The sequence below is a fragment of the Crocodylus porosus genome, unplaced genomic scaffold (genome assembly GCF_001723895.1).
Source record: "Crocodylus porosus isolate Cpor-Errol unplaced genomic scaffold, CroPor_comp1, whole genome shotgun sequence".
Lineage (NCBI taxonomy): Eukaryota > Metazoa > Chordata > Crocodylia > Crocodylidae > Crocodylus > Crocodylus porosus.
The window spans coordinates 42,305,443-42,332,144 of NW_017728909.1; the positions used below are offsets into that span (position 1 = coordinate 42,305,443).

At 42.8% G+C, this 26,702-nt stretch overlaps 1 protein-coding gene across 2 annotated transcripts in view; it reads left to right on the top strand.

Moving 5' to 3' along the window:
* Positions 1-26,702, top strand: part of RGS7BP (regulator of G-protein signaling 7 binding protein) — a 97,662-nt gene that overhangs the window by 48,323 nt on the left and 22,637 nt on the right. For both annotated transcript variants that reach the window (XM_019532135.1, XM_019532136.1), the window contains exon 3: positions 6,095-6,225. In XM_019532135.1, coding sequence (XP_019387680.1) covers positions 6,095-6,225 — 131 coding nt within the window. The remainder of the gene's footprint in view (positions 1-6,094; positions 6,226-26,702) is intronic.

Sequence of the window (26,702 nt, forward strand, 5' to 3'; positions counted from 1 at the left end):
TCTGCATTCCATATGAAACCTATAGCTTTCTTGGGCTTACTCTTTTTTTTTTTTTTTACATACTTGTAGAATCTACTTTTTATTGCTTTTTTATTCCCTTGCCAATCATGCTGTGGCCTTCCTAATTTTCTCTCTACATGCCCATGCAATGCTTTTATACTCTTTGCTAGTAATATGAACAAGTTTCCACATTTTATAGGCTTCCTTCTTGCATTTCACCTCATCAGAGAGACTCCTGTCTTGCCAGGCTGGTCTCCCGTTGCACTTCCCATTATTCCATTGCTCATGATATCTTGTTCCTGCACCCATAGAAGGCCCTTCTCAAAGTACAGCCAGCAATCCTGGACTCCTTTTCCCCTCGGACTTTTGTCTCGGGGGGGACCTGCTTGCCAGTTCCCCCAGTTTGCTGAAGTCTGCTTTTCTAAAGTCCAGTGTCTATTCTGCTGCTTCCTTCCCTCTTTTTAAGATCTTGAACTCTGTTTTTCAATGTGATTTAGCTAGAGCTATATAGAGATAGCTATCTTAGCTAGAGATGCTACAGTGGCCATATTCTACTGTGTGTAGCTCCACTTACAACACACGTTCTCACAATAGTATCTGTTATATTTTCATAGATTCATAGATGTTGGAGGCTGGAAGGGATCTCTCGAGATCATCAGGTCCAGCCCCTCTGTGCTTGGGCAGGAAGACTGCTGGGGTACTTCAGAGGGCTTCCTTCAGAAACAACATAACTAAGCCAGAAGCTATAACATTACAAGTAATGAAGATATTTAAAATCTTCATTACAAGCAGTCAGTAAGGCTAACTGCACCTTGTGATGCATCTACAGATGCATCACAAGCAGGTCCAGGGAGGTGATCCTTCCCCTCTATGTGGCATTAGTCAGGCCACAGTTGGAGTACTGTGTCCAGTTCTGGGTGCCGCACTTTAAGAGCGATGTGGCTAGCATTGAGAGGGTCCAGAGGAGAGCCACTCATATGTTCAAGGGGCAGTGGGGCAGGCCCTACAAAGAGAGGCTAAAGGGCTTGAACCTATTCAGCCTCCACAAGAGAAGTCTGAGGGGATCTGGTGGTTGTTTACAAACTCATGGGGGGGGACCAGCGGGAACTGGGGGAGGCTCTGTTCCCCTGGTCACTGTCGCATCCGAGGACCGGTGCACCCTTGACCTGCGAGCCTGGGTCGGCATGACCGGCTGGACGTGGGTGGGCTAAGGTAATCAGGTAGATGGGTAAGCGAAAGGAGTCAGGAAGTTTAATGCGTCTTGGTTATACAGAAAGTTTATTTTTACTTACACTACAGGAGATTGTAGCGTAGGGAGGAAGTTCTGGTTGTGCGGTATAGAAAGAGAAGTTGAGCTATTCAGTTCAGCAGGCAGATGTTTTCACTGCACAGATTACAAACTGCGTGGTGCAGATTTTAAGCAAAGCATACAGGTAACTTTGATCTGAAGATTTTCGTGAGCTCTTGACAAGAACGGACGAGCCGGCAGAACAGATACACCTGAAAACTTTTATCGTAGGTGGGAAGAGGTCAGCGACTGGCCAAATCGCTGACTATGTCTCCTGGGCATGCGTGGAGGTCTTCGCAGAAGGCGGAAATCTTTCCAAAGTTATAGTTTATCGGGTAGCCTATTACAACACGCCAGGCTTGAATAATTACAGGACTGCCAATCATGACTGTGAACAGACTTTGTGTGTTCTTAGGTTTCATGTGAGATTGACTGCGCATGTGTTTTACATTTAAACTGGGGGTGGAGATTGGATACGGAACTATAATGACGAAATATGTTATGTTAGCCTTTTGACCTTTTTGCCATCAGCATCTGAAACCAAAGATTTTTCTTTGACAGTCATCATCCAGGGTTACTAGGAATAAAGGCCGCTTTACAGTTAGGGCTGCCAAGCTCCATAATGGACTCCCACGAGAGGTGGTGCTCTCTCCTACCTTGGGGGTCTTCAAGAGGAGGCTAGACAGATATTTGGCTGAGGTGTTATGATCCCAGCACCCGTTCCTACCCAGGGCAGCAAATCAGCCCTGATAATCTGTTTAGGTCCCTTCCTACCCTAAGTACTATGATACTATGATTAAGTACTGGTAGTTAAATTTTATGTGGGCATAGTTAAAATTCTTAAGACTTCTTTTCCCATTTAAAGAAATAGTAATTCAATGGATCATTATTCATTAATACAAAAGTATTTTTTTACCTTTATCCACAGTTTTAAAAATCAATTTTAAATAATCAGTATTATGAAGATTACAGTCTGTACCTATCCTCTTTTTGCAGAAGGTATTACACTCCTCATGACATGACTACAAACATATGGTAAAAGATAATTACCAACTGTACACTAAAGAGAACTTTGAAGCAAAATATAATGAACAAGTCATGAAACTGGGGTATCAGGCTTAAAAAAGAATGTTTTGTACAAGCTGGAATATGAAAGTCAAATTTTCAATTCTAATATGTATTTTCCACTCTAGTCAATGGAAGCTACATATATGCATTTGAGAGCCGTATTTGGTAGAAATCTTGCAGAATCCTTATGGGTACGATTGTTAATTAACAGGCCAATATGAGCTGGTCAGCATGGGTCATGGTCTGGAAATGTAAGTTTTAATGTAGAAGTTTGGGGCCAAATTATATTCTTGCAGGTCAGTGCTGAAACACTGATTCACATTGTTATAATTAAGAACAGAATTTGCTTCATAGTCCAACTACATACGTTAAATATTCTTCAAGAGATGAGATTGTGTAGAAAGTATCATTCATTTCTTTGCGTCTTGTTGCTTGTCTCCAAATATTTTTTCACTGCTCAGTACTTTGGGCATTTAAGATCAAACACGACAGATTTGTAAGATCCAAAAATGTCATCTAAGTCTTAAATAATTATATTTTCTAATTTTGCTTGCAGCTGGTGATTATACAGAATGCCTCTGAGAAATTACACTATTTTCTGCTTCTTTACTTGTCACAATTGTTAACAACTTTTGCTTACCAGAATGAATAAGATTAGTTTAATCAACCTCTTCCCTTCATAGAAATGAAATACATTTATGAAAAATATAATATTTTTATCCTGTTCCAGTTTCCTCACTTTTTTTGTGACAGACATAAATTAAGTGAAACACACTGATCAGTGTAAATAGTTTCCATAGTAGCCATGACTCCTTCCCCTCCCCACCCCACCCCCAAAAATCCCTGTAGGTACAGTGCTTCTCTTACTTATTTGGACTTTGGAATGAAATCAGTAGACAAATTGGATGTCAAAAATCCTTTCCTCTAAAATAGTAGCAATGAAAGGATCATTTATCAACAGTGACTTTTGTAAACTTTTTGCTATTTCATAATTTTGTTCAGTTGGGAAAGTCAGCAGGGATGACCCTGCAAAATAACATTATGAATCTGCATCATGTGATACATGGTATAGTGAAAAATTAAAGTACATGCCAATCTATGAGTGCCAATCCAGGGGTGGGCAAAATATGGCCCGCAGGACACATCTAACCTGCCAGGCCATTTTGTCGAGGCTGTGGGGCCCTTAAAAAATTTAGAAAATATTTGTGTGTGTAGGGAAGAACTTTGTGTATGTAGGGAGGGGCTGTGTGTGTTCATAGGGTGAGTCCTACATGCACACCCCACCATATGCATGCACCCACATACCCCCTGACACTGTCTTACACACGGACTCCACACCCCCTCACACAGCCCGGCCACCCTCCCACCAAATATCTCCCCACAAACCCCATACCCCCAACATATCCACACACAACCACATGCTCCCTCACCCTACACACCTATCCACCCACACCCTCCCCCACGCCCTCACACAGCCCAGCCACCCTCCCGCCACATATCTCCCCACAAACCCCCTACCCAAATGCAGTAAATATATGATTTCTGAGTCTCTTTAAATGAAAGTAGAAATCATTACATGTAAAAGTCTATGTGTTGTATGATGTATCAGAGGAATAATAGGTCACATAATAATTAAGTCTTATGTCCTGTATATAAGAAGAAAACAACCCACAATCGCTGTATACCTAGCCTGTTTTTGGTTAGGTCTGCAGTCCCCAACTTGTTTCTGAGGCTACTGGCAGATGTTAAAATAATGGTGCAATGGGACCAGAAGACTTTTATGCCCCATTCCAAGCATTACACCTTCTACCATACACATCTAGCATGACGGGAGGTGCAGTGTTTGAGATGGGTCATAAAATATTTTAATCCTAGTTGCACCACTACAGAACTGCCCCCAGGCCAATCCTATGGGCTCTGGGGCTTTCTGGTACCAATGCTGATTGTTGGCATCAGCCCCAGGTCTAGCTCCAATCCTAGGTCAACATCAACAAATAGACTCAGAGCTGTCCAGGACTGGGGCTGACTTTGAAGTGCCTGCCAGATCCAGGACAGCCCTCAGCCACATTCCAGCTGAATGTCAGCTTCAGGATAGTGGGGCATATCATATATTCAATTTATGGCACTATAAAAAACAACCACAAAGATGTTCCACATATTCATGGATATCTTTATGGCTGGCTTGCCATTTTATGGCACTATAAATTTAATGTGTGTGGTATATTATTATTTATGGCACAACTAACATGTTATTCATGCAATAAATGCAACAAGTGCCAGGGACCTGATAGGCCACACTTTACAACAGATTGACAGATAAGAACTGTCTTCATTTCTACCCTCTCAATCTAGTGCAGCTTCCAACCCTTCAGTATTTTCTACTACTACTTTTTTGTCCTTTTCCCTTTGTGTTTCTTTTTTCCTTAATTATGGTTTTCTTGTTTTGTGGCTTCTACTGCTTGTTCCACATTCACCAAAAAGCTATGTGCTTCCTAATGTGGGAGCAGCTCCACAGGACTGGGCCACATCTGGAATTGCAGTTGTGGGAACCTGCAGCTGGCATCCAGACATGTAGCTGTATATGTATGTAGAGGCAAAAATGGATGGTAATTAACTTTCAACATCCAGGTGTCACTTGTTTTTTTCCATTCCTATACTGGTGTTTCTATCATCATTGCTGTTCTCCTTTCCCTGTGTATTCTGTGAACCGGTTCTGACATCTTCAGAGTAGAATCTATCCCCCAGGCTGGAAAAAACATGAGTCATGAAGTATTCAGGGCAAGATATTTAAAATCTCTATAACAAAATGGTGATGGTGCACTTCCAGATTTTGATAGAGGAATGAAAAAATTAAAGTTAAACAGAACAATATATGATAGGTATTCATATCCCCCTTTTGGGACCAGAAGTATTTTAGAGTGCTTATCAAGACTGACATACTGAAAAATGAGAAACAGGCATTGTTTAATTAACTGCAAAAACAAAGGCCTTTTTAGACTATAAACTGTAGGGAGAAGAAACCTTGTTTTCATGCTTTTCTGTGGAGTATCTACATGGTATTGGAGCTTCCCTAGTAGTGGATATCATACACTAATTTGTAACAGTAACAAACCTCTAGAAGAGGTTTATAATCAAAGATCCTCCAGGATAACAAAAATCATGTCACCATAATGGGTTTGACCATGCTTGGTCTTGTATGTGGGCCCTGGGTAGAGAGTGTGCAAGGAGGTCCTGCTGATTCCTTGTCCTTCAACACAGCAACCAAGTACAATTGTAGTTAGAGAGCACGTATTCTATGTGAATCTACCACTGTCTAAGTTACTCTTCCTCTCAAGTGCATGGAGAGCAAAGGAATACTCAGATTTCTCAAGCCTAGAAGCTATCAAAAAGGGTGCAGAGGAGAAAATAGGGACCGTGCTTCTCTTTGTTCTTAGACAAAGTTAATGACATAATGAACGAAGCTACCAAAGTCTTTAAGAAGATAATAACTTTGTGATTGTGGCATGAAGGGAAATGCAAAATTTATCATCCCTTGAAGTCTTTTTTAATACGCACTTCGTAGATGACTAGGGAGGGGGAAAAGTCAGTAAAATACAGCTCTGTAATGCCTAGCCCAAGTTTATAAAGAATGAAAAACAGTTTTTAAATAAAATAAAAACCTGATTTTTGTAGATTGTACTTCAAATAGGTAATGACTATATATTTTAAGTAATTATGTTTTCCTCTTTCTTATTGCAGCCCAGAAGATGGTGAGATTCACCCTGAAATCTGTAGACTATACATTCAGTTGCAGTGTTGCTTAGAAATGTACACAACAGAGATGCTTAAATCTGTATGTCTGCTAGGATCCCTTCAGTTTCACCGGAAAGGTACTGACCTATACAACTACACCACATGCATTAGCATTATTTTCAAAACTGATCTCTCTTTGTAATTGTTCTTAGAAGTACATATGGTATGTATGGCACCAAATTCTTGAATCATCTGTACTACAAAAGAGCATAATCAGCTTATTTGACCCAAATGGGAAGGTTTAGGCTTTGGTACCAATAAACAAGGTAGACCATACATTTACTGGAATAAATAGACTAGAATAGAAAACTCTGAAAATAATTGATTCAAGAGTTTTAGAACACAACTTTTTTATATTCATTTGTCTGCTTGAGCTGTTCTAGTGCTTTATGAGAGTTGCAAGTAGAGTGTTTCACATCTGCACTTTCCTCCCTGCACTGGTCTTCTTGGCTAGACTACCCTCTGATCACACAACATGATCAAAGGATGACTGTATGATATGAATTCAACTGGAAGACATCACAGGAAAAGTAGTCCTGCCAAGGAGTGTGGTCTATAGTAAAGGTTGCTTAACACTTTCTACTGTTGTTTGTCTTACAACCACCACCATTTTAATACGGGGGAGTGGGGGAGTTTGCTGCCTGCCTCAGGATTTTATTTTGTCTTGTCTTAACATGTCTGTAAAAATTAATTTTATTCCCACGAGCTAAGTTTGGAAAAGCTACCGTATTTCTATGTAAGAAATATTTTTATTACATTTTTGAAGAGCGTTTATCACTTCTATTCTTTGGTTTGTGGATCTGAAATTTGGTAGGGTGAGAACACTTGGGAACAGTTAGGTAATTTTGTTCTCACCAGATTTTTTTTTTTTTTCGTCGCTTCCCAGATTTAGTCAAATTATAAGCTTCTCAAAACTAATTTGCATATTCAGTAGAATTTCAGAGGCTTTCTGCGCAGATCACCATGTATTCAATTTATGCTGAATGTTCTGAGGCCCACACAACCCCGAACTGTAAGTTTCCAAAAGCTTATTTGGGCCATGTTCACTTTCTTCTGGAAGAGTTGCAAAAATAGCCACTTTAAGAGAAAAAAATAACCTGGAAATAGCCAGGGTTAAATCACTCCCACAGCAGTGTCCTCCAGCACCACAGGGCACTTTGTTCCTCCACTACCCCATGGGAGGCAATCTGGGTCAGCCAGTCAGGGCAGAGCTGCCCTGTGCACTGCTGCCATCTGTCTCCAGACAGACAGCAGGCTGCAGGGCATGGTAAGATATGTGCACAGGACAGTCCCCCTGTCTGTGCAGAATCAGCCCTGCAAGCTGTCTGCTTTTTAGGGGCTCAACGTTCAAATGTCTGTTCAGGTGTCCCTAGGTAAGCTTTTCTACCTGGAGAACAAACCAAGAGAATTCTCATGTGTACACAGCTTCACAAACTCCTTCATACTACAGACTACATATTAACTGCTGACACAGCACTATTCCTGTCTACTTCTTTATTTGCTGGGCAGTGACCCATGAAAAAATCCTTTGGCTGATTGGTGTTAATTATTAGGTTCACTTCACATTCCATATTCTTGAACAACACCTTACAACTGCTACAGGAAATAGTCAACTGAGAAATTTCTGGCAGAACCCTGCCTCCAATGAGACACACTCATCTCATCCAAGGCTACATTGCTTTTCCTTGTATCAAATCTGTGTGTGAGACTGTGGTGCCTCATCTACTAGATACACTTCTTTTACAGAGTCAGGATTAGAATATCAGAAGCTGGATTCTTAGTTTTCAACTCCGTCCACTGACAGCACATGGGTTCTGACCTCCCTATATATAGAGAATAAAAACGTGTTGATGTAGCAGTTGTTCCTTTAGTTTAAGTGACAGCGCTCTTTTGAAATGTACACATCCATTTCTGAGTCTTTGATAGTTGTATCTACCAGTATCAGAAAATCTAGGAGAGAACCAGTCATCAAAATTTTCACTCCTTTGAACACAGTGACTACAAAAAGGTATGTGGTGGTTCAGGACAAACATTTGGTTGGTCATACTAACAAGGCTTATTGCCATATTGATTCTTCGATATTCTTGTTTACATTAGGCCATTAGTACATGATTGCAGCTCAAATGCAAAATAAATGAACCTGGGAAGGTTTCAGGAAGTTTTTCTTTCCTAATACATATACTGCTACATTTTCAGAAATGATAAATCTTGTCATGGTTTATCATGGAGCATCCCTCCTTAGTGAAAGTTTATTTTTCCTGTAAAATGAGTTTAATTTAATAGGTAATTTCACATTTGTTCAGCCATCCACTGAAAGTAAAGTGTAGAGTTTGACTGTTCACGTAGCCTGGAAGATTATCAGGGGTTATTGGTTAATTAAGACCATACTTAGGCTAGTTAAGCTACAGTTTCTCTTGATAATACTCCCTCAGATTATACTAACATTCATTTTAAAGGAAAGACAAAAAAAGTCCAGTTTTATTAGCATTTTTAATGAACACTCGATAATTGGTGTCATACAGAGAGGTCCCCAAACTGCCTCTAATTACATGACATAATTAACGAGGGAGTTCCTTTTTTCACTTCAAGAATTAGATTTGTGATTGGTGAACAGAGTTTATTTTAATAATGTAGATTTGCATAAAAACATCTGCACTCAAATAATAACTAAATCTCCTCATGGGCTAGGGACAGACATTCAAAAAGCCCAAGTCTGAATTGATTCAATCTTTACAGGTTAGTCAAACCTTACTAAGCTGAACCAGTTTGAAACTGGAGAGACATTCTCTCTGGACTGAGGAAACTCAGGCACATAGGCAGTGGCTCAGGCTAGAAGCCGGGGGTGGTGGTGGTGCTAGAGCAGGCCTCCCTTCCTTTCTTCACAGAGCTGAGCTGAGGGGGGCATGGCCAGGCCATAGCAGGACTCTTTCATTAGGGAGGTCTGCCTGCACAGTCCCAGGCTTTTCCCAGCTGGCTGCTCAAGGGTTGGGAGTGTTGCCAGTCCCCAGCTAGCACTCTGAGGCAAGGGAGATGGGGTGCAGTGCATGTATCTGTTGATGATACAGAGCTTTCCAATCTCCCACCCTGCTTTGCCATACTGTCTGTAGCAAACTGACAGGCAAGCAAGCCAGCTGGGTGCTGATAGTGATAACAGTTTTTATCACCTGATTAACAAAACAATGGCCCTTCTCCATTACTTCAAACTTCTTAAACAGCTTACCAGCTGACATGTTGATTAGCTCCAAACAGCCCTAAGCAGTCACTGTTCTGTCTGCCTGTCCTAGTGAAGTTGGAGAGACACACCCCCCCATCACCTCTTGGCTTAGCTAGCATACCACATGCCTAGGGTCTGTGGGGCTGGGGTGGGTACTGTGGGAGATGGGAGGGACAGAGGGTGAGGAATTTCTTGAGCAGTGAGGGTGCGGTAGGGCAGGAGGAAGACCTTGCTGTGTCTGCAGTCTCTGCTGGAGCCTTACACAGCATACCACATGCTGGTTATGGTCCATGCTGTGGGAGAGAGAAGGGAGGGATCCCTGCTTAAGCAGGGAGTGATGAGGGGATGGGGGAAGGAGGGGATGGGGAAGCCAGCAGACCCTGCTGTGCCTGCAAGTCTGTGCTGGAGCTCTGGCCAGGGAGCAGAGGGGAGGGGCCAGCCCTGCTGTGAAGCACAGAGCTCTGCCCAGCCCAGACAGCATGCTGGGATGCTGTGGGACTCTGATTTAAACTTAAACCAGCAAGGGGTCTGGGATAGACCTTGCATAAACTGGATTGACCCAAATCTGTTAAGTCTGATGCTACATTCAACCAGGTTTATCTGAAACTGGTTTCAGCCATTTTCAAACTGATTTATGTGCTTTGAACATCTGTTCTGTTACAGGTTTAAACCAGTTTCTGATCACTTAAACCAGTTTATGTGTAATGTCTGCCCCTAGCCATGTAGTTTGTACACTGATATTTAGTTGAGTAAGAAATGGATGAGCTCCTGAGACTAAAAGCAAGCTATTCCAATTTCCCACACCAGAAGAAGAACCACAGACACTGTGAATTAAAGCAATAATGCAGCTGTGGTATACCAAGATATCAGCGGTTACCAAGCAAGTTGTGTTTTTTTTTAAACGTAGTTGAAAGATTGTGTTGCAATAGTAGAAATATACAGCCTACTCTTTAGTAATGCTTATTTGTTTGAAGTCACCTTTTTATCAAGTTTTAACCATATTAGTTTTAAGATTGCACAGTTATGTCCTAATATGGGGGTGGGGCATGATATCTTTAAGGGATCGATTTTATCATGTATAAACTTAGTGGTAGCCACAATAATTTAGCTCCAAACATCTAGAGCAATTACTGGATGAAGTCTTTATTAAATAAACATGATACAATTTTACCATGTGGAGATGAATAAATCAGGATTTTGGTACTGAGTAAAAATGTTTATTTTTATATATGGAATATTTCTTCCTCATCCTAAATTCTAAGGGCATTGTGCGAAGGTGTGATTTACCTCAGTTTTAAAGGCAGAGAAAATTACAGCATGATACAGAAACAGCTTCCCATTGCAATACATGATCTCAGTGGTTGATCTGGAAACAAGACCCAATTTTCACAATTCCCAGTCCTTGGTATGCAGCACTACCAGAAGAGAGATTCTTCTGTGGTTATAATCCTTTTACCTCACATGCTTAAATACATTTAACCTACATCCTATTTGCTGAACATTTTAAATGTCCATTTCTATGTGTATGTGGTAGCCCATATGGAGGTAGACCCTTATCAAAAAACTTTAAATTTAATCCAAATACAGACTATCAATCCTTCACTCCCCTTAATTATTGCCCTTAAAAGTTTCCTTAATTATCACCACTCACAGTAGAAGAGAGGCAAGGGACAGATTTACAGACTGACTTTTTATTGTCACATGCTGAAAGTACTTCAGTGCCTATCTAGCTACTCACACCAGTACAATATAAATTCTCACCTGTACCAGCTGGGGAGACACAAGACAAAGGTAGCAGGCAGACTAGCCGCAGGTCTTGGATTTGTGGAATTCTTCCATTTTCCCTTCAGTCTATACCCTATATCTATAGATGGCTTGCTGTAATATTCTAAATAACATTCTTGGATTAGTATTATTCAAATTCTTATGTTTCCCTGAAACGTTTGAAATGGAGCTATAACAATTCTTTTATGCACTTAGAAGAGGTCAGTTAGTCAACTAGCAGTGACTGTGAAAGTTACAATTTTGGAAGGGATGATTTCTTTTACCTCATCAAGTGGCATATCGAGATGGGATGTGATGGCAGTTTAAGATGTGGCTGGGTTACAACTTAAGATGTGATTAACTGGTTAATCACATCTTTAATGTTTCTACAATCTGATCACAGACATATCTATTACAACAAAGCTACAACTAAAATATTTAATTACATAATCACTACTATTTAAATTAAAGCTATATTTGGAATAATTTATTTAAGGCCTTTTATCGTGTCTTCTTGCAGGTGTTTTGCTCTGTCTAATTTGACATGGTTTAGCTGGATGTATTAACTGCTTGCTTTCTTTTGCTGAACAAGCTAATTGTCACAGCTACAAAGGCTCACTGTCTGGTTACTCAGGGCACCTATACATGAGTGTGGAAGCTGCTCCAATGCGCTGGAATTCTAGTGTGTCGGAACAGACTCAATTAGTCACATCTGCTGGAGTGTGGCAATTACTGTGTCTCATGTATCAGCATCCCCGTGCTTAAAAATGGCACCGAGGGTACTTAAACTAAAGCTTGTCAAATGAGATTCAGTTCAAGCACCCCCATTGCCATTTTTAAGTGTGGGGCGCTGATACAAAAAATGCAGCAACACTTTAATTAGAGCGACTCTCAGAGCCATTCTAATTAAAGCTCCACTTCCCCACCCCTCAATGCACATGTAAAAGTGCCTTCAGAAACAGGCTTTGGGGCCTCCTATTTGAGCTACTTCTGTAGCTTGGCATAGGCCCCTTGGAAGTGTCCAAGACTGACAACCATCAATTATACATTTCCACCTTTCCATATTGAGTTAACAAGAACACACTGGGCGCATCTACGTGAGACCTTTTCTGCGCAGTTGACGAATTACCTATGCAGTAAACATCTCGGCATCTACATGTGCACCCCTGTTGGACCAAAGTAAACTAATTTACTCCACAGCAGGATGGTAAATACAAGTACTATCCCACCGAAAAGTAAAAAAACTCCACAGCAGCGCATATGTAAATACTGCCCTGGCTGGCTGGGGCACGAGGGTGCTTCAGTGTGGGGTTTCCTGCCACCTAGCCCCATGCTGAAGCATCCTTGTGCCCCAGCCAGTCCCTCCACAGCACGCTGAGCTAGGGGGAGAAGCCCCTGGCTGGCCATCTGACCCCCTGGACCCTTTGCCAGCTGCAACTGCTCTGACACGGCTCCCTGTGCTGTGTATAAATAAACTCGCGAGCTTATTGTTCCCAGGCACACATACAAACAGCATACATGGGAGCAATACATTCCAGAGCAATAAACTCCAGAGTTTATTCTTGTGCCTTAATTGCTCATGGAGACACATCTGCTATCATTTTAATAGGAATCCATAATTCATTTTTCATTAAGTGATAAATCATGAAGTCATTACCTCTAATTATTACTAGTGCTTTCCATAACTAATCATCCACACCTGGCCTAGCCCAATATAGGTGTCCTCCACTAACAGACTTAATTCTATGTTTTCCATGCTACTGTTTATTGATTATATGTTGAACACTTCTTTGTTGAGCACTTCTATCTCTGCAGGCTTAAGCACATATTATCCATAACTTAGGTTCATGCTAGTTCCACAGTTAGCACTTGCTGTTATTGTGTGTTAGTTATTGACCATGTCTGAGGCCTACAATAGCTTCTTGTTTTCATAGAGCTTAGCACAACCTGTCAGATGTTTTAGATGTTAAATTCTATTTATCACTGTACTGTACCTAATCACAAGACCAGGGGTGCATCTACACGTGCACTTCACTGTGGAGTTCACTAGTTAGCTCTGCAGTAAAGCATCACATCTACACATGCACCTGTATTAGGGCACAGTAAACTAATTAACTTTGCCATTGGGTAGTACTTTTCAGAACAAGTGGAATCATTTAGTGTGCTGAAACATGTGTAGACAGTGACTGTCAGTGTGGGGCTGCCTATTGGCTAGCCCCACACTGTAGCACCGTGGTGTCCCAGCCAGCCCCTCCATAGCATGCCGAGCTGGGGCAGAGCAGCCCCAGGCTGGCAGACTGACTCCCCAAGCCCCCTGCCAGGCCAGAGCTGCTCCACCTCAGCTCAGCATGCTGCACTCCTGGGCACATGTGTAAACACTGTGCCTGGGAGCAACGAACTCCATTGTGAACTCCTGCTAATTGCACGTGTAGTAGCATTATGATAGCAGCAGTAAGAGGCTCACATGTTGGAATGTTTAAGACTGTTGAGACAAAGGGGTACTCAAGATATGTTCTCACTTTCTGGAGAAAATACTGAGAGAAATACTTCATTTTTCTATTTGATCTTTGCTCTAGTCTGATAATCTCTGAGCATCTCTTGCTAGAGTAATTACTACATTAGTTGTATTTCACCAACAATCTTTAAGTACATATTGAATTCTAAAACATTCATTGTTTCTCATCATACTGCTACTTTTCTAAATAGCATAATAAAACTGTAGTGTTTTCAACTTTAAATTCACTCTTGAAAGAAAAAAGAGTTAATGTATTTGGTAGTACATGTATCTGGAAATAAATACAACATTATATGATTATGTGCCATTGCATTGTTTCCTATGTATAGCTTTTTAAAGCTTTTTGGCGGCATCTGAGTATAATCAGAAATAAACATTTGATTAATTTTCCTTGTCTACCAGGAATATTATGCATAGAAATAGTAAATGTTTTCAAGATGTTCTAACATTGTTACCATTTGTGTATATGTGTATCTAATCATTTACTTGCCTGCTAGCAGTTATATAATCTTCCTACGTCTTATGTTCCATTGTTGAATTGAGATAGTATTTTCTATTTTCTGTTCCTCTAACCAGTCAGAGTAATTTTTAAAATGTCTCTTAAGAGTTTAGTAATTTTTGGAGCCTGCAGAGAATCAGGTCTAACAACATGCAGACTGGTCACACCTTCATGCAGCTACTAAATAATAATCTGGATTCTGGTATATTGACCATTACTAAGTTGCAGATTTGATAAAGGTAATTCACCCTTCTACTTCTCAGGTATTTTCCCAAGTAGATTCTAGCCAACATTCTCAGAGGTGCCTAGTAGGGGGAAGATATTATTCTGGAAATTAATGGAATATTAGATAAGAAGTTGAAGGGTGTGCTTCAAGTATTTTCATTGTCTTTGTGCACATCCACACTTTTGCTTGACTTTGCAGTCAGCTACTTTATTGCATAGTAAAGCATCACTGTCTACACTTGCATGACAATTGGGCTAGGTTAGACTAATTTACAGAGCTGCCAGATAGTACCTGTGTCTGACAGGACTGTCTGATGGCAGAGTACATTACTGTTCTTAAATGCATGTGTAGATCAGGATTAGTTTACTCCAGCTCAGACTGCACTGGAGTTTATCCAGTTGCATTAATTGCAAGTGTAGATATGCCCTTTACAATCTCCACATTTTTCCAGTTTCTTCCCTTTTTGTTTTCTTTTTTTTTTTGTTAAACATTCTACTATGTACTGTACAAAATAATAGGCCTCCTATACAGTTATTGCTTGAATATTTACAGGTCTCTAGGACAGCTTCACAGCTGTCATGCAGCTTTTGTTAGAAAAGACAGACAACAATCTCCATTATTTCTGTTAGATACAAAACAGCAGGCCAGCAGCAATAAATATTTCCAGCTTTCTTATGCAGCAAGCTGAGGTAGTGGTTTTCTCTAGGTTTATTTATAAATTAGGCCCAACAGACTAATGTTAAATTAAGTTTGCAAAGTCAAATACTCAAAAGTTATGAAATACCAGGATTAAGGTTGCCTGAGCAACTTTAAATCAGCCCCTTTGCATGTGTGCATCTGATACAGGCTTTAGTTCACTTTCTTTCTGGCAGGACCCTTCCCTGATTGAGTGCACAGGATGAATAGTGTTCACTTAATAGCCAACATTTGTTTTATCCTCACAAGACCACACAGTGAACAATGCACTATATTTACTGTACACTATTCAAACTTTGTTTTATGGATAGAATCTTTAAATTTTCCTCTCAGACTTTTCTGCCGTGGTCATCACTATAGTATGGTTTTCTTCATTCCCTAAGATTAATTTTTCTTTACTGCAGTCATATGAGGTGAGTTGATGATATTATTCCCATTTTACAGAAGGGAAAATGTAGCACAGATAAATTAGGTACAGGGAAATGCCATCTATACTGCCTTGGCACTGCCTAATTGTCTTTTCTCCACGTCTGAGCAATCTAAATATCTTTGCACTGCAAATTTTTTGACCAGGAGGGAAAGAAGAGCTAGGGATTACTAAACTTCATTTAGAAAAGAGTCTATGAAGTTAGCCTCAGCAGCACAGACAACATATAAAGCATTGGACTGAGAATCAGATCATTGGGGTTTTATTACCTCCTTTTCTATAAACGTGGTGTGCAACTTTGGCTGATACACTTCACCTCTGCTTACTCAGTCAAGTGTCTCCTTTGTCTTTAAATTCTTTGGGGAAAATGATAACCCTTACTATGTCCTTCTACAGGAAAAAGTACAACTGATTGCTTTGATATAAGTAACCTTACACCAGTGTGCTGAAAATTCTTTGCAAATTGGTTGCTCCTATATTACTTAATAAACCATGATACATCCCTTAGAAATTAAAGTGTTAAACTATAAAGATGCCAGGGAGCATTGTCAGACCCACGCATTGAGCCTGAGAACACTTTTTTTTTTATTTATAAATGATACCACATTTGTATTATAATTGTAATTTTATGAGAAACTAAATAAAGTGGAGATGTTCTGGGGCAGCTTGGAAATCTCTGTGCAGTCCTGATAAAATTTTATCTCAGATTCCTGGAAGTGTACATTTTAATACTCTTTGGGCATGCTTTCTTGACCCTGCAAAATACAGTTGCCAATAGCAAAGATTATTTCTCCCAAGTGCAAACAACTCTTAAATTAGCCAGGTCACCCCCAAAAGGCACTGTTAAAATAGTTTCTTTTGAAGAAACTCCTGTTGGTGGATAACTGAGTAATGACTGTTGTAAATGAATACTGTTGACTGTATCCAGATGGACCAGTTATGAAGCCAATAATAATCTTAAAGTTACTAATTCATTAGAAGTTGTATTTTTCACAACTATTTTCATAGATTTCATAGACATTTGTAATCCAAAAATTTAATAAGGATATTGTGCAAGACTAAAATTATCAAAAACAAATCTTGTTAAATGTAGTTAGGGTCCACAATAATAACTGAAGGCATGTCATGCACAGCGTATTGAGCCAGGGTGCAGCAGCCCCAACTGGCAGGGGCCCTAAGGGGTCAGCATGCCAGTCCAGGATGGTCAGCCTGCCAGCCCCAGCTCACCATACTGTAGATGGGCTGGCTGGGGCACTGGGGTGCCTCAACATGGGAGTAGTCAGCAGGCAGCCTCCCCACACTGTGGCTTCATTGTGCCCCAGCCAGTCCCTCCAGGATCTACATGTGCACAGATGCAGAGTTTTTTACTCTGAAGCAGGATTGCATTTGTAAATACTAGTAAAAAAAAAAAATCTCTGCAGCAGTGTATGTGTAGATGTTGGAGGGGCAGGCTGGGGCACAAGGATGCTAGTGTTGGGGGGCTGCCTGCTGGCTAGACCCATGCTGAGGCACCCTTGTGCCCCAGCCAACCCCTCCATAGCATATTGAACCAGAGGAGGAATAGTTCAGGGCTGACAGGCCTACCCTTTAGGCCCCCTGCCAGCTGGGGCTGCTCCACCCTGACTCAACATGCTGCGGATGATGTGCCCTTCAGTCCTGCTGCTGAGTGAATTAGTTCACTCCAACCTAATAGGGGCTCACATGTAGACACCAAGACATTTAACGTGCAGCTAATTAGTCAACTATGCACTAAATATTTCCTGTAGATGTGCCTAAAAAGTAGCTTTGCTGATTTCTATTTTCATAGTAATTCTAATAAAAATTATTTTATTACATTTAACTACTGGTTTTGCAGTATTAGGTTTCTCCAGTTAATAAAAGAACCAATTCTTAGTTACCTGGAGTCACTATTTTACTCTAGATTTGTACATAGGGAGCACTTTAAGTTTATAGATGAAAAACATTTGCCCTTTCTGTAGCTATTCATACAAAACAAGCTCATATTTCTTTTAATCACTTTTCCCATACTCATTTTTTGTCACCATATTCTACACAAATAAGATCATCATGGGAACGTCCACATATGCAGGCATGTGTACTTGCAGCAGCTCAAATAGCAGTGGCACAAATTTACGCTGGAAATTTGTGCCTCAGCACATGTGCCTGAACATGCACTTTGGTGTGATTCAGATTGGGCCACTTGGGGCAAACTGACCCTGCCCAGCTCCTGGATCTTCAGCCAGGGGGAGCTAGAGGCTGGGGCCAGTACCTGTGCTTGCTCCAGCCATAGGCAATGTGTAGGGGGGGAATGAGGAAGCATGTAACCCCCTGAGATTGGCCACCACCAAAGCTGCTGCTGGCTTCTGTGGGTGGTTGACATTCGCACACCCCTGTACCCCCTCCCCACTGCTGATGTGGCCAGCAGCGTCTGTAGGCAGTCCCTGCTCGCCACTTACCACCCCCCCACCATGCTGCCAATGGTTGCAAGCGGTCCCCGCTCTCTGCCATTATGCCCCCCCCAGTCATGGGAGGCACCAGTCGTTCATGGCTCCAGCAGTACAAAAAGCTGCCCTGGCAAGCAGCTCAGGGCTATTTGCCCTTTGAGGCCCAGCCAGTTGGTATCTGGAGACACTACCCCTTGTGTCAGCTGGACTCCTGAAGCAGCCCTAACCCAGAGTGGCCCCTGCACCCTCTACTCACTGCAACAGTCTGGCAGTGGGGGCTGCTGCCTGGCTGTGACCTGCTGCCACTTGCGACAGCATCCGGCCCCATGTCTGTCCACCTGCCAGACCTGGACAGGGATCGCACAGCCGCCTGGGCTATGCTGGGCACTTCAGAAGAGCTTCCTGCACTTCTGGGCTAGCTGCCAGTAGGATGTGTCTGCACAGTTGTCCTTTGTGCAAAACTGCTGTCATGTCTTCTGGTGCCCTTGTCCTGCCATCTGGGCAACTGTTGCGCAGAAGATGGGCTTCTTGTGGTGGCCTGCTTTGAACTGTCAAAGTATGTCCTCCTGGCCCCAAATGGCCATGTCAGCACCTCACTGCCCTCCAGTTGAGTCCCCAGTGCTGACCATGGGCAGGTCTCACCACTTGTCTTGCCAGCAGAGACCCTGATGTTCCCTGTTTAAAAATTGCAAATTCTCTGATAAAAACCCCAAATTCTCTTATTAAAATATCCCAAATCTGTGTTCTTCCATGATTAAAATGAAAGGCCACTATATATAGAGAGATCAGTTGGGCAATGTTTTATTGATATATTTACAAATTTAAAGCAAGATGAAAGCCTACCAGTGCCTCTATCATCATAAGAAAATTCTAAATATCTATACACTTTGGTGTTTGCTTTTGGGGGGGGGGGGGGTTAATCATAGAAAAATCAGAGCTGCCCCTGCCCCCTTTGTTCACCAGGAAGTGGGGTGCTGAGCATCACTGATATGCCAGTGCCCTACCTCTTCCTTTGCCCCTCACTCTCAACCCACAGCACCCCCCGACCTCTGTGCTTCTCATTCAACCCACAGCCCCTCCTTAGATCCCTCCTGGCAGGAGTTCCATCCCTGCACTATGACATGAGTCCAGCTGCAGCTGTTTCATTCACTACTTTGTGATTCTGAGCAGTGCCAGGCCTTACTGTTCTGCTCCCTTTGTCTGTGCCCAGATTCCAGCAATCCCCAGGCTGTTCCTGGGAAGCTTTCAACTGGGGCTCAGGTACTGGGCTGGGCAAGCCCCTTCCCTTCCAGGCTGGCTTTCCCCTGCACAGGCTGCTCTAGGGGCAGGGAGACTCTAAGCCTGGTTCTGGCAGCTTCTCCAACCTGGAGCACTCCCTCACCCCCAATGTCCATCTCTCTCTCTCACACGCCTCCTGTCACATGGTTCCTGGGACCAGGAGCCCCCACCCAGTCTGGGACCGCATGTCCCAGCAATGGTGTGGGCATGAGGCAGGGCTACAGTGGCCCTTGCAGCCACGGCTTCTGCCATCAGCTCCCATCCCATCCCATTTGGCCAGCTGGGCATGCAAGATGTGAGATTTGTGGGGTTGGGGGCTGAGGTTTGTGGGGTATATGGGGCTTTTATGGAGGTTTGTGGGGCTGTGAGGTTTGTGGCTGGGTATGTGGGTGGGGAATTTGTGGGTGAACTGTGGGGAGGACTGCTGGGGGGGGTCACCTGTCCACCCCTGCACAGCGCACAGCCTTCCCCACAGCAATGGCAATCAGGTGCTCAGGGCCCATTGCTAGCAGAGCCCCCCTTCCGCCCCACGCTCCGGTGTAGCATGGCCTTGGCATCCTGAGGCCCAGTGCTGCCTGTGCCACATGGAATGGGACCGGCCTAGCCTGGAGGTAGCATCTCCTTGGAGGACCCAGCCTGAGCAGGTCTCTGCGATACTTTTTTCAGCAGGGGTTTTGTTTTTGTTTTTTTTATATACCTGATTTCCTGGTATCAGATTTAGGTCCACACTAAATATGCAGCACAGGGAATTTTTTTTTGTTTCCAGAGTGCCTCTCGCAGTGTCTCAAACTGCTTTGAGATGCCGCAACAGGCATGTGTGCACTCATCTGGACACGCCCTATGTGTTTCAAACAGGAATTTCAACCACAGTTCTGTTAAAATATGAGGAAAGTGCTTAACAGTTGTTATTTTAAACTTGTTGAGACTCAAATTGTTCCAAATAGATGAGGATATTCTTGCACCAAGAAATTATTGCAGCTACAAAACAAGTCTCAGAATCTGTTTATGTATGACATTACTGAAGTTTAATGCCCAGGTACAGGTTTCTCTTCCTTTATGCTGTACATGTGTTCCTGGAAAATGGTGCATAACTTGAATTCAAATAAAAGGAACCCACTTTACAATGTAACAAGTAGGGATATGTTCCAAGACCTCAACTGTACTGCTTCCCAGACCCATTTCTACCACTTTGTCAAAATTGTCTTGCAACTCACCAACAGCAGACAGTACACACAAGCAGAGGGCACTATCATAATGGGGATGGCAACTACAGAAACTTGTGTTGCAGACAAGCAAGGAACACAGATCCACACAGAAGACTATATTTTGTTGCAGATCAGTCCCACAGTGCACCTCACACAGCAGCTGACTGCAAGCTTCCACCACACTGATTGCATAAGGGTGAATTTACCTTGAATATAATGAATTTTTAGTATAAACAGGGTCATCACATAAGAGTGAATTCACACATACAGAACCCACATGAAGCAAGGAAAACCTGTACACTATTTATTTACAGAGAAACCAGTAATTATACAGTACCATCTGTAGATCCTAAATAGTCGGTTTGATTATGTTGTTACTTACATTAGTAAACTATTAGATCCTGGATAAAGATAGAAATGGGTATTAAGTCACAGACTGCTGTCATGCTTTTATTCTTCTCTTAGACAGCTATAAACTATTAAGGCAAGCTAGCAGTCTTCCCAGCCTTCAGGGAAAATGTGTAGTAGATCAAAGGAGAGGTGAGACAAAAGTCTTGAAGGGTAAGATAGAATGAAGAAATAAAATGCACTGCATTAAGATAACTCAAGCTGCAGTTACAGGCAGCATACATTTATACACAAACTGAATGAAAATATATCTGTCACATACACTAATGGGAAAGTATTTTATAAGCTACTAGCCTGCTTAAAATTCCTGTTGACTTCAATGAGCTTTATAGCAGACCTCCCAAAGAAGCATGTTGACAGCGAATGTTTTGTGTATTACTTGTATTCATAGATTCATAGATGTTAGGGTCGGAAGGGACCTCAACAGATCATCGAGTCCAATCCCCTACATAGACAGGAAAGTGCTGGGTTCAGATGACCCCAGCCAGATGCCCATCCAACCTCCTCTTGAAGACCTAGGGTAGGGGAGAGCACCACCTCCCTTGGGAGCCCATTCTAGACCTTGGCCACTCTAACTGTGAAGAAGTTCCTCCTAATGTCCAGTCTAAATCTGCTCTCTGCTAGCTTATGGCCATTATTTCTTGTGACCCCCAGGAGCGCCTTGGTGAGTACAGCCTCACCAATTCCCTTTTGCGCCCCCATGATGAATTTATAGGGAGCCACAAGGTCGCCTCTCAACCTTTTCTTGCAGAGGCTGAAGAGGTCCAAATGCCTCAGTCTCTCCTCATAGAGCTTGGCCTGCAAGCCCTTAACCATACGAGTGGCCCTTCTCTGGACCCTCTCCAGGTTATCCCCATCCCTCTTGAAGTGTGGCGCCCAAAACTACATGCAGTATCCCAACTGCAGTCTGACCAGTGCCCGATAGAGGGGAAGTATCACCTCCTTGGTTCTGTTTGTCATGCACCTGCTGATTCATGATAAAGTGCAGTCAGCTTTTCTGATGACTTCGTCACACTGACAACTCACGTTCATCTTGGAGTCCACTAGGACTCCAAGATCCCTTTCTGCTTCCATGCTACTGAGCAGGTCATTTCCTAGGCAGTAGGTGTGCTGGACATTTTTCCTCCCTAGGTGCAGCACTTTGCATTTTTCCTTGTTAAATTGCATTTCTCCTTGTTAAATAAATTCTATTGTTTTTCTGCCCATTTGTCCAACCTGTCCAGGTCTGCCTGCAGTTGTTCCCCATCCTCCGGTGTGTCCACTTCTCCCCACAGTTTTGTATCATCCGCAAACTTGGACAGAGTACACATCACTCCCTCATCCAAGTCACTGATGAAGACATTGAAAAGTATCGGTCTAAGGACCGAGCCCTGCGGGACCCCACTACCCACTCCCTTCCAGGTCAATACTAGTATTATAACACTACATTTTACCTGTTGTATAACCTTTACAGTAAAAAGATAGCTGTTGTGGTTGACATTAAGGTGTCTCACACTTCATACAATGCAAGACTGAGCAAAGGGCTTTTGATTATCTTAAATTGGATACTTGGTGTCTTCATGCATTTTCTTTTGTCAGGTGCTTTAAATTCCAAAGTTACATTGATTAATTGTGGTCAAATGGTGACATGAATCTTATCACATTAGATTAATACAGATTCTATAATTTTTTCAAAGCATATAATAATGAACTAAATTCTGCTCTCAAATGCTTATATGTAGCTCCCATTGATTTTAGAGAAAGTCCTGGTTGAGTATCTGAAGGAAAGATATGGCTAATTTAAACTAAATTTCAAGAACCCAGTGCTACCTTGCAAAATATGTTCACACCTGAAAGTGTCAAATTCTGTTTTTTCGTAAGTTTATTTCCAGAATAAAATATTATTATTGTAGTATTTGTGGTTATGCTATGCCATAGTTATGCTAAGTTATAGTTAAGTTAAGGAGCCAAAAAGGAGCTCAGAAAGAACAGGTCATACTGGGTGCATCTACATGAGATGCTCAATGTGCAGAAGACTAATTCTACCATGCATTAGCACAGGAGGCAAAGCCCGTACCAATGCACAGTAGATTTAGTCTAATACGCAGTAGAATTGCAAAAAAAAATGTTCATCAGCACTAATGTGCAATAGCGCTGATTACAGCACATTAAGTTAGTACAGGTACTAAACTTAATGTGCCATAATTATGATGCATTACTGAACATGCAGACACATCCACTGACCGCTAAATGACCTGATAAAAGAGGCAATAAATCAAAACACAAATAAGCAAAAATGCCAATTTAAAGAAGGGAGTTGCTAAGTAACTTGAAAAGTAATGTAAAAGATAAAAATTTACTAATAAAAATAACAAAACACCCAGAGCTGTAGGTGTGCAAACTTGGCAAAAAGGCAAGTAAAAGTAGACTTCTGAACAAAAAAACTACAATTTGGTACAAGATACAGGCATCTGGGTATAAATTCTGCAAGAGTTGTTTTTTCTAGCAACCTTGAGGAGTGTAGTTAATGTAAAAAAGTTACTACCAGTGTTTTGGGCATTTCACTAATTTGGGCTAATTGCTACACAAACCTGCTAGTATACTGTCTACAAGACAGTAAACCTTTCTGAGCTTTTGCCGCCAAACACAAATTTAAGTTGTTTTTTGTGTGTTGCACCCATGCTCTGTTTTCAGGCAACAGTCTCTTCAAGCATACAAACCCAAGCAGCCTGAAGAGCAAAAGCAATAGGAAGCAAAAGGTTACCCAAACAGTCCCCCATGCCTCAAAACAACAGTTATGCATATATTTTTTTTCCATGGAAGGCAAATACTTTAATACTAGTATAAGCTATATGTATTTGTACTTTGTGAAAGTCTATAGTGAATACTTAAAGAGTGTAGTGGTCAGATTAACAGTATGTCATTACTGTGAGACTGTACATGCCGCAGTGAATTGTACAGATATGTTAAAGGGAAGAATCAGCACTTAGATATCATAGCACCTCAGACTGCCAGGGAAAATAGATACTTAGCCTAGAAAGGAAAGAATTGAGCCTAATGGGAAAATTATGCTTGCATATATCATAGAGAGACTACACAAAGCTTTTGTGATGTAAATTCAAAATAACCTAGTTCCTGTATTGTAGGTGCATCAAAATGACATTAAATTACAGGTAAATGCACAGTGTGCACAGTACAAAAGACTTAAAAATTGCAGTTTATGGTATAATTGTTGTTTTCCCATTATGTTTTTGTGATAATACCAAATATATTCCTAAAATAGTACATAAAAGCTTTTGATAACTTGCATTATAGATTTAAAAAAGAAACCATTACTTCAGTATGTGGGTTTTTGTTGGGGTTTTGTTTTTACACTTCTGTGTGTCTCAGCATGTTTCCGTGTGTCATCATGGGGGCTCTGATGCAGAGCCCCTGCACTGAGGCACATTGAGCCCCCATCTCAAAGCATGCTGCAGCTCAGTCAGCCGAGGAGCAGCTGGCTGGGGCTCAGAGTGCCTCAGCGTGGGGGCTTTGCAGCACACAGAGATGTGGGAGCAGTCATCCCTGGTCTGCCTGCTCCCCTGTCTCCATGTGCTGCTCCCTGGCTGGCTGGAGCATAGAGTGCCTCAGCATAGATTCATAGATGTTTAGGTCAGAAGGGACTTCAGTAGGTCATCAAGTCTGACCCACTGCCCTGGGCAGCACAGTGAGCTGGAGGCAGATGCTTACCAAGTCTCCTCTTGAAGACCCTCAGGGTAGGGGAGAGCACCACTTCCCTTGGAAGCCCATTCCAGATTCTGGCAACACTTACTGTTCTTTCTAATGTCCAAACTAAATCTGTTCTCTGTCAATTTGTAGCCATTGGGTGCCCTAGTAAATAGATCACCTCCTATTCTCTGCTGCCGTCCCCTGATGAACTTATAGGCAGCCACAAGATCACCTCTCAGCCTTCTCTTGTGAAGGCTGAAGAGATCTAGGTCTTTCAGTCTTTCTCATAGGGCCTTGCCTGCAGGCCTCTGACCATGCGAGTGGCCCTTCTCTGAACCCTCCCAAGATTCTCTGCATCCCTCTTGAAGTGTGGTGCCCAAAACTGGATGCAATACTCCCATTATGGCCTGACCAGTGCCGCATAGAGGGGAAGCATCACCTCCCTGGACCTGTTTATCTGCTAATGCATGATAGTTAGCCTTGTTGATCACTTCCTCACATTGACAACTCATGTTCATCTTGGAGTCAACTATGACTCCAAGATCCCTTTCTGCTGCTGTGCTGCTTGGAAGGTCATCCCCCCCAAGATGTAAGTGTGTTGGTGGTTCTTTTTGCCCAGGTGCAGCACTCTGAAGCACCGTGTTCCTGAGCCAGTCACCCCTGCAGCACATGAAGCAGTAGGACAATTCATCTCACTGCAAACCACATGAGCAGTGGCATGAGCTGGAACACAAAATAGCAGCAAAATTTGTGCCACTACTATTTGTGCTGCTGCAAATGTACACCTCTGCTCATGTGGACACAATCAATAAGAATACTTCACCAGCAGAGTCAAGATTCCAAAGGAGCAAGATAATCATGGAGCTACAAAACCTGTATTGTATTCCCAAGCTTAAATAGGAATAGGAAAAGATAGGAATGACTGGATGCGTCTACACAAGATGATTTACTGTGTAGTAGAGCCAACTACTACGCAGTAAGTGTCCACGTCTGCACATAGACACTTATTGTGCTGTAATTGGCTCTACTCTCGAGTAAATTTCCTACCTCCAAATGCAAGTAGTAAATTTACTCATAAGTAGTTACTGCGCAGTAGCGCACATGTAGATGCTGACTTTGCTCCCAGTCAGCCCCACCACTAGGGAGCCAGCCTCAGCTTAGTCCCAGTGCCCTGGGGCTGAGACCATCTCCTGCCCCAGGGCTGGGCTGACTCTATACCTGCCCCAGCCCCATGCTGATAAGGGCCTGTGGGGATACCAGGGGCCTGGGGGATATGTATCATGTCCCCCTGTACAGGCCACAAGGAAGCTACAGCAGCCTGCCTGCACCCTGGCACCACTCCCTGGGACTGCATCTGCAACCAGCTTGTGGCCACCAGGTTCCCATGACAGCTGGCTGCAGAAAACCCACAGCAGCCTGCCCAGACTTTGCAGTTGCTCCCTGGTACCAGCTCACTGTGCGCTTGCCAATCCCACTCTGTCCCCTTGTGCTGGGTGCTGCAGGCAGCTGCCCAAGGCTGGCAGTACCAGGATTGCTGCACAGAGGCCTAGCGAGCCATCAAGAGAGCCATGCTGGCATTCTCCGTGGTGCCACATGCCACCTCCTGGGGCTGCAACAGGTCCCAGGAGAAGACTGTTGCGCTGTGGGGTGAGGCTGAGATCCTCATGCAGTTTGCATAGGGTGGGCACTCCCAATGCCAGTATTTATGAGGGGCTGTCAAGCTACATGCAGGAGTGCAGGCACGACTGGTTAGCACACCAGTGCCACATAAAGGTCAAGGGTTTGAGGGCACAGTGGGTCACCATCACTGACCACAACCACCAGTCGGGCTGCCCACAAGTCCCTGCCCTTTATGTGGCAACTGGATCACATCCTTGTGCCCTGGGACCCTGGCTGCAGCTGTGCCTTCTATTTGAGCATGGGCAGCCTGCCCAAACCTGGCACCCATGGTAACACATTTCATAGATTTCATAGACATTAGGGCTGGAAGGAACCTCAGAAGATCAAGTCCAGCCCCCCGTCCAAAAGGCAGGAAGTCAGCTGGGGTCATAGGATCCTAGCAAGATAAGCATCCAGTTCGCTCTTGTAGGTGTTCAATGTAGGTGCTTGAACCACCTCTGATGGCAGGCTGTTCCAGACCTTGGGGGCTCGGACAGTAAAGAAATTCTTCCTTATGTCCAGCCTGAAACAG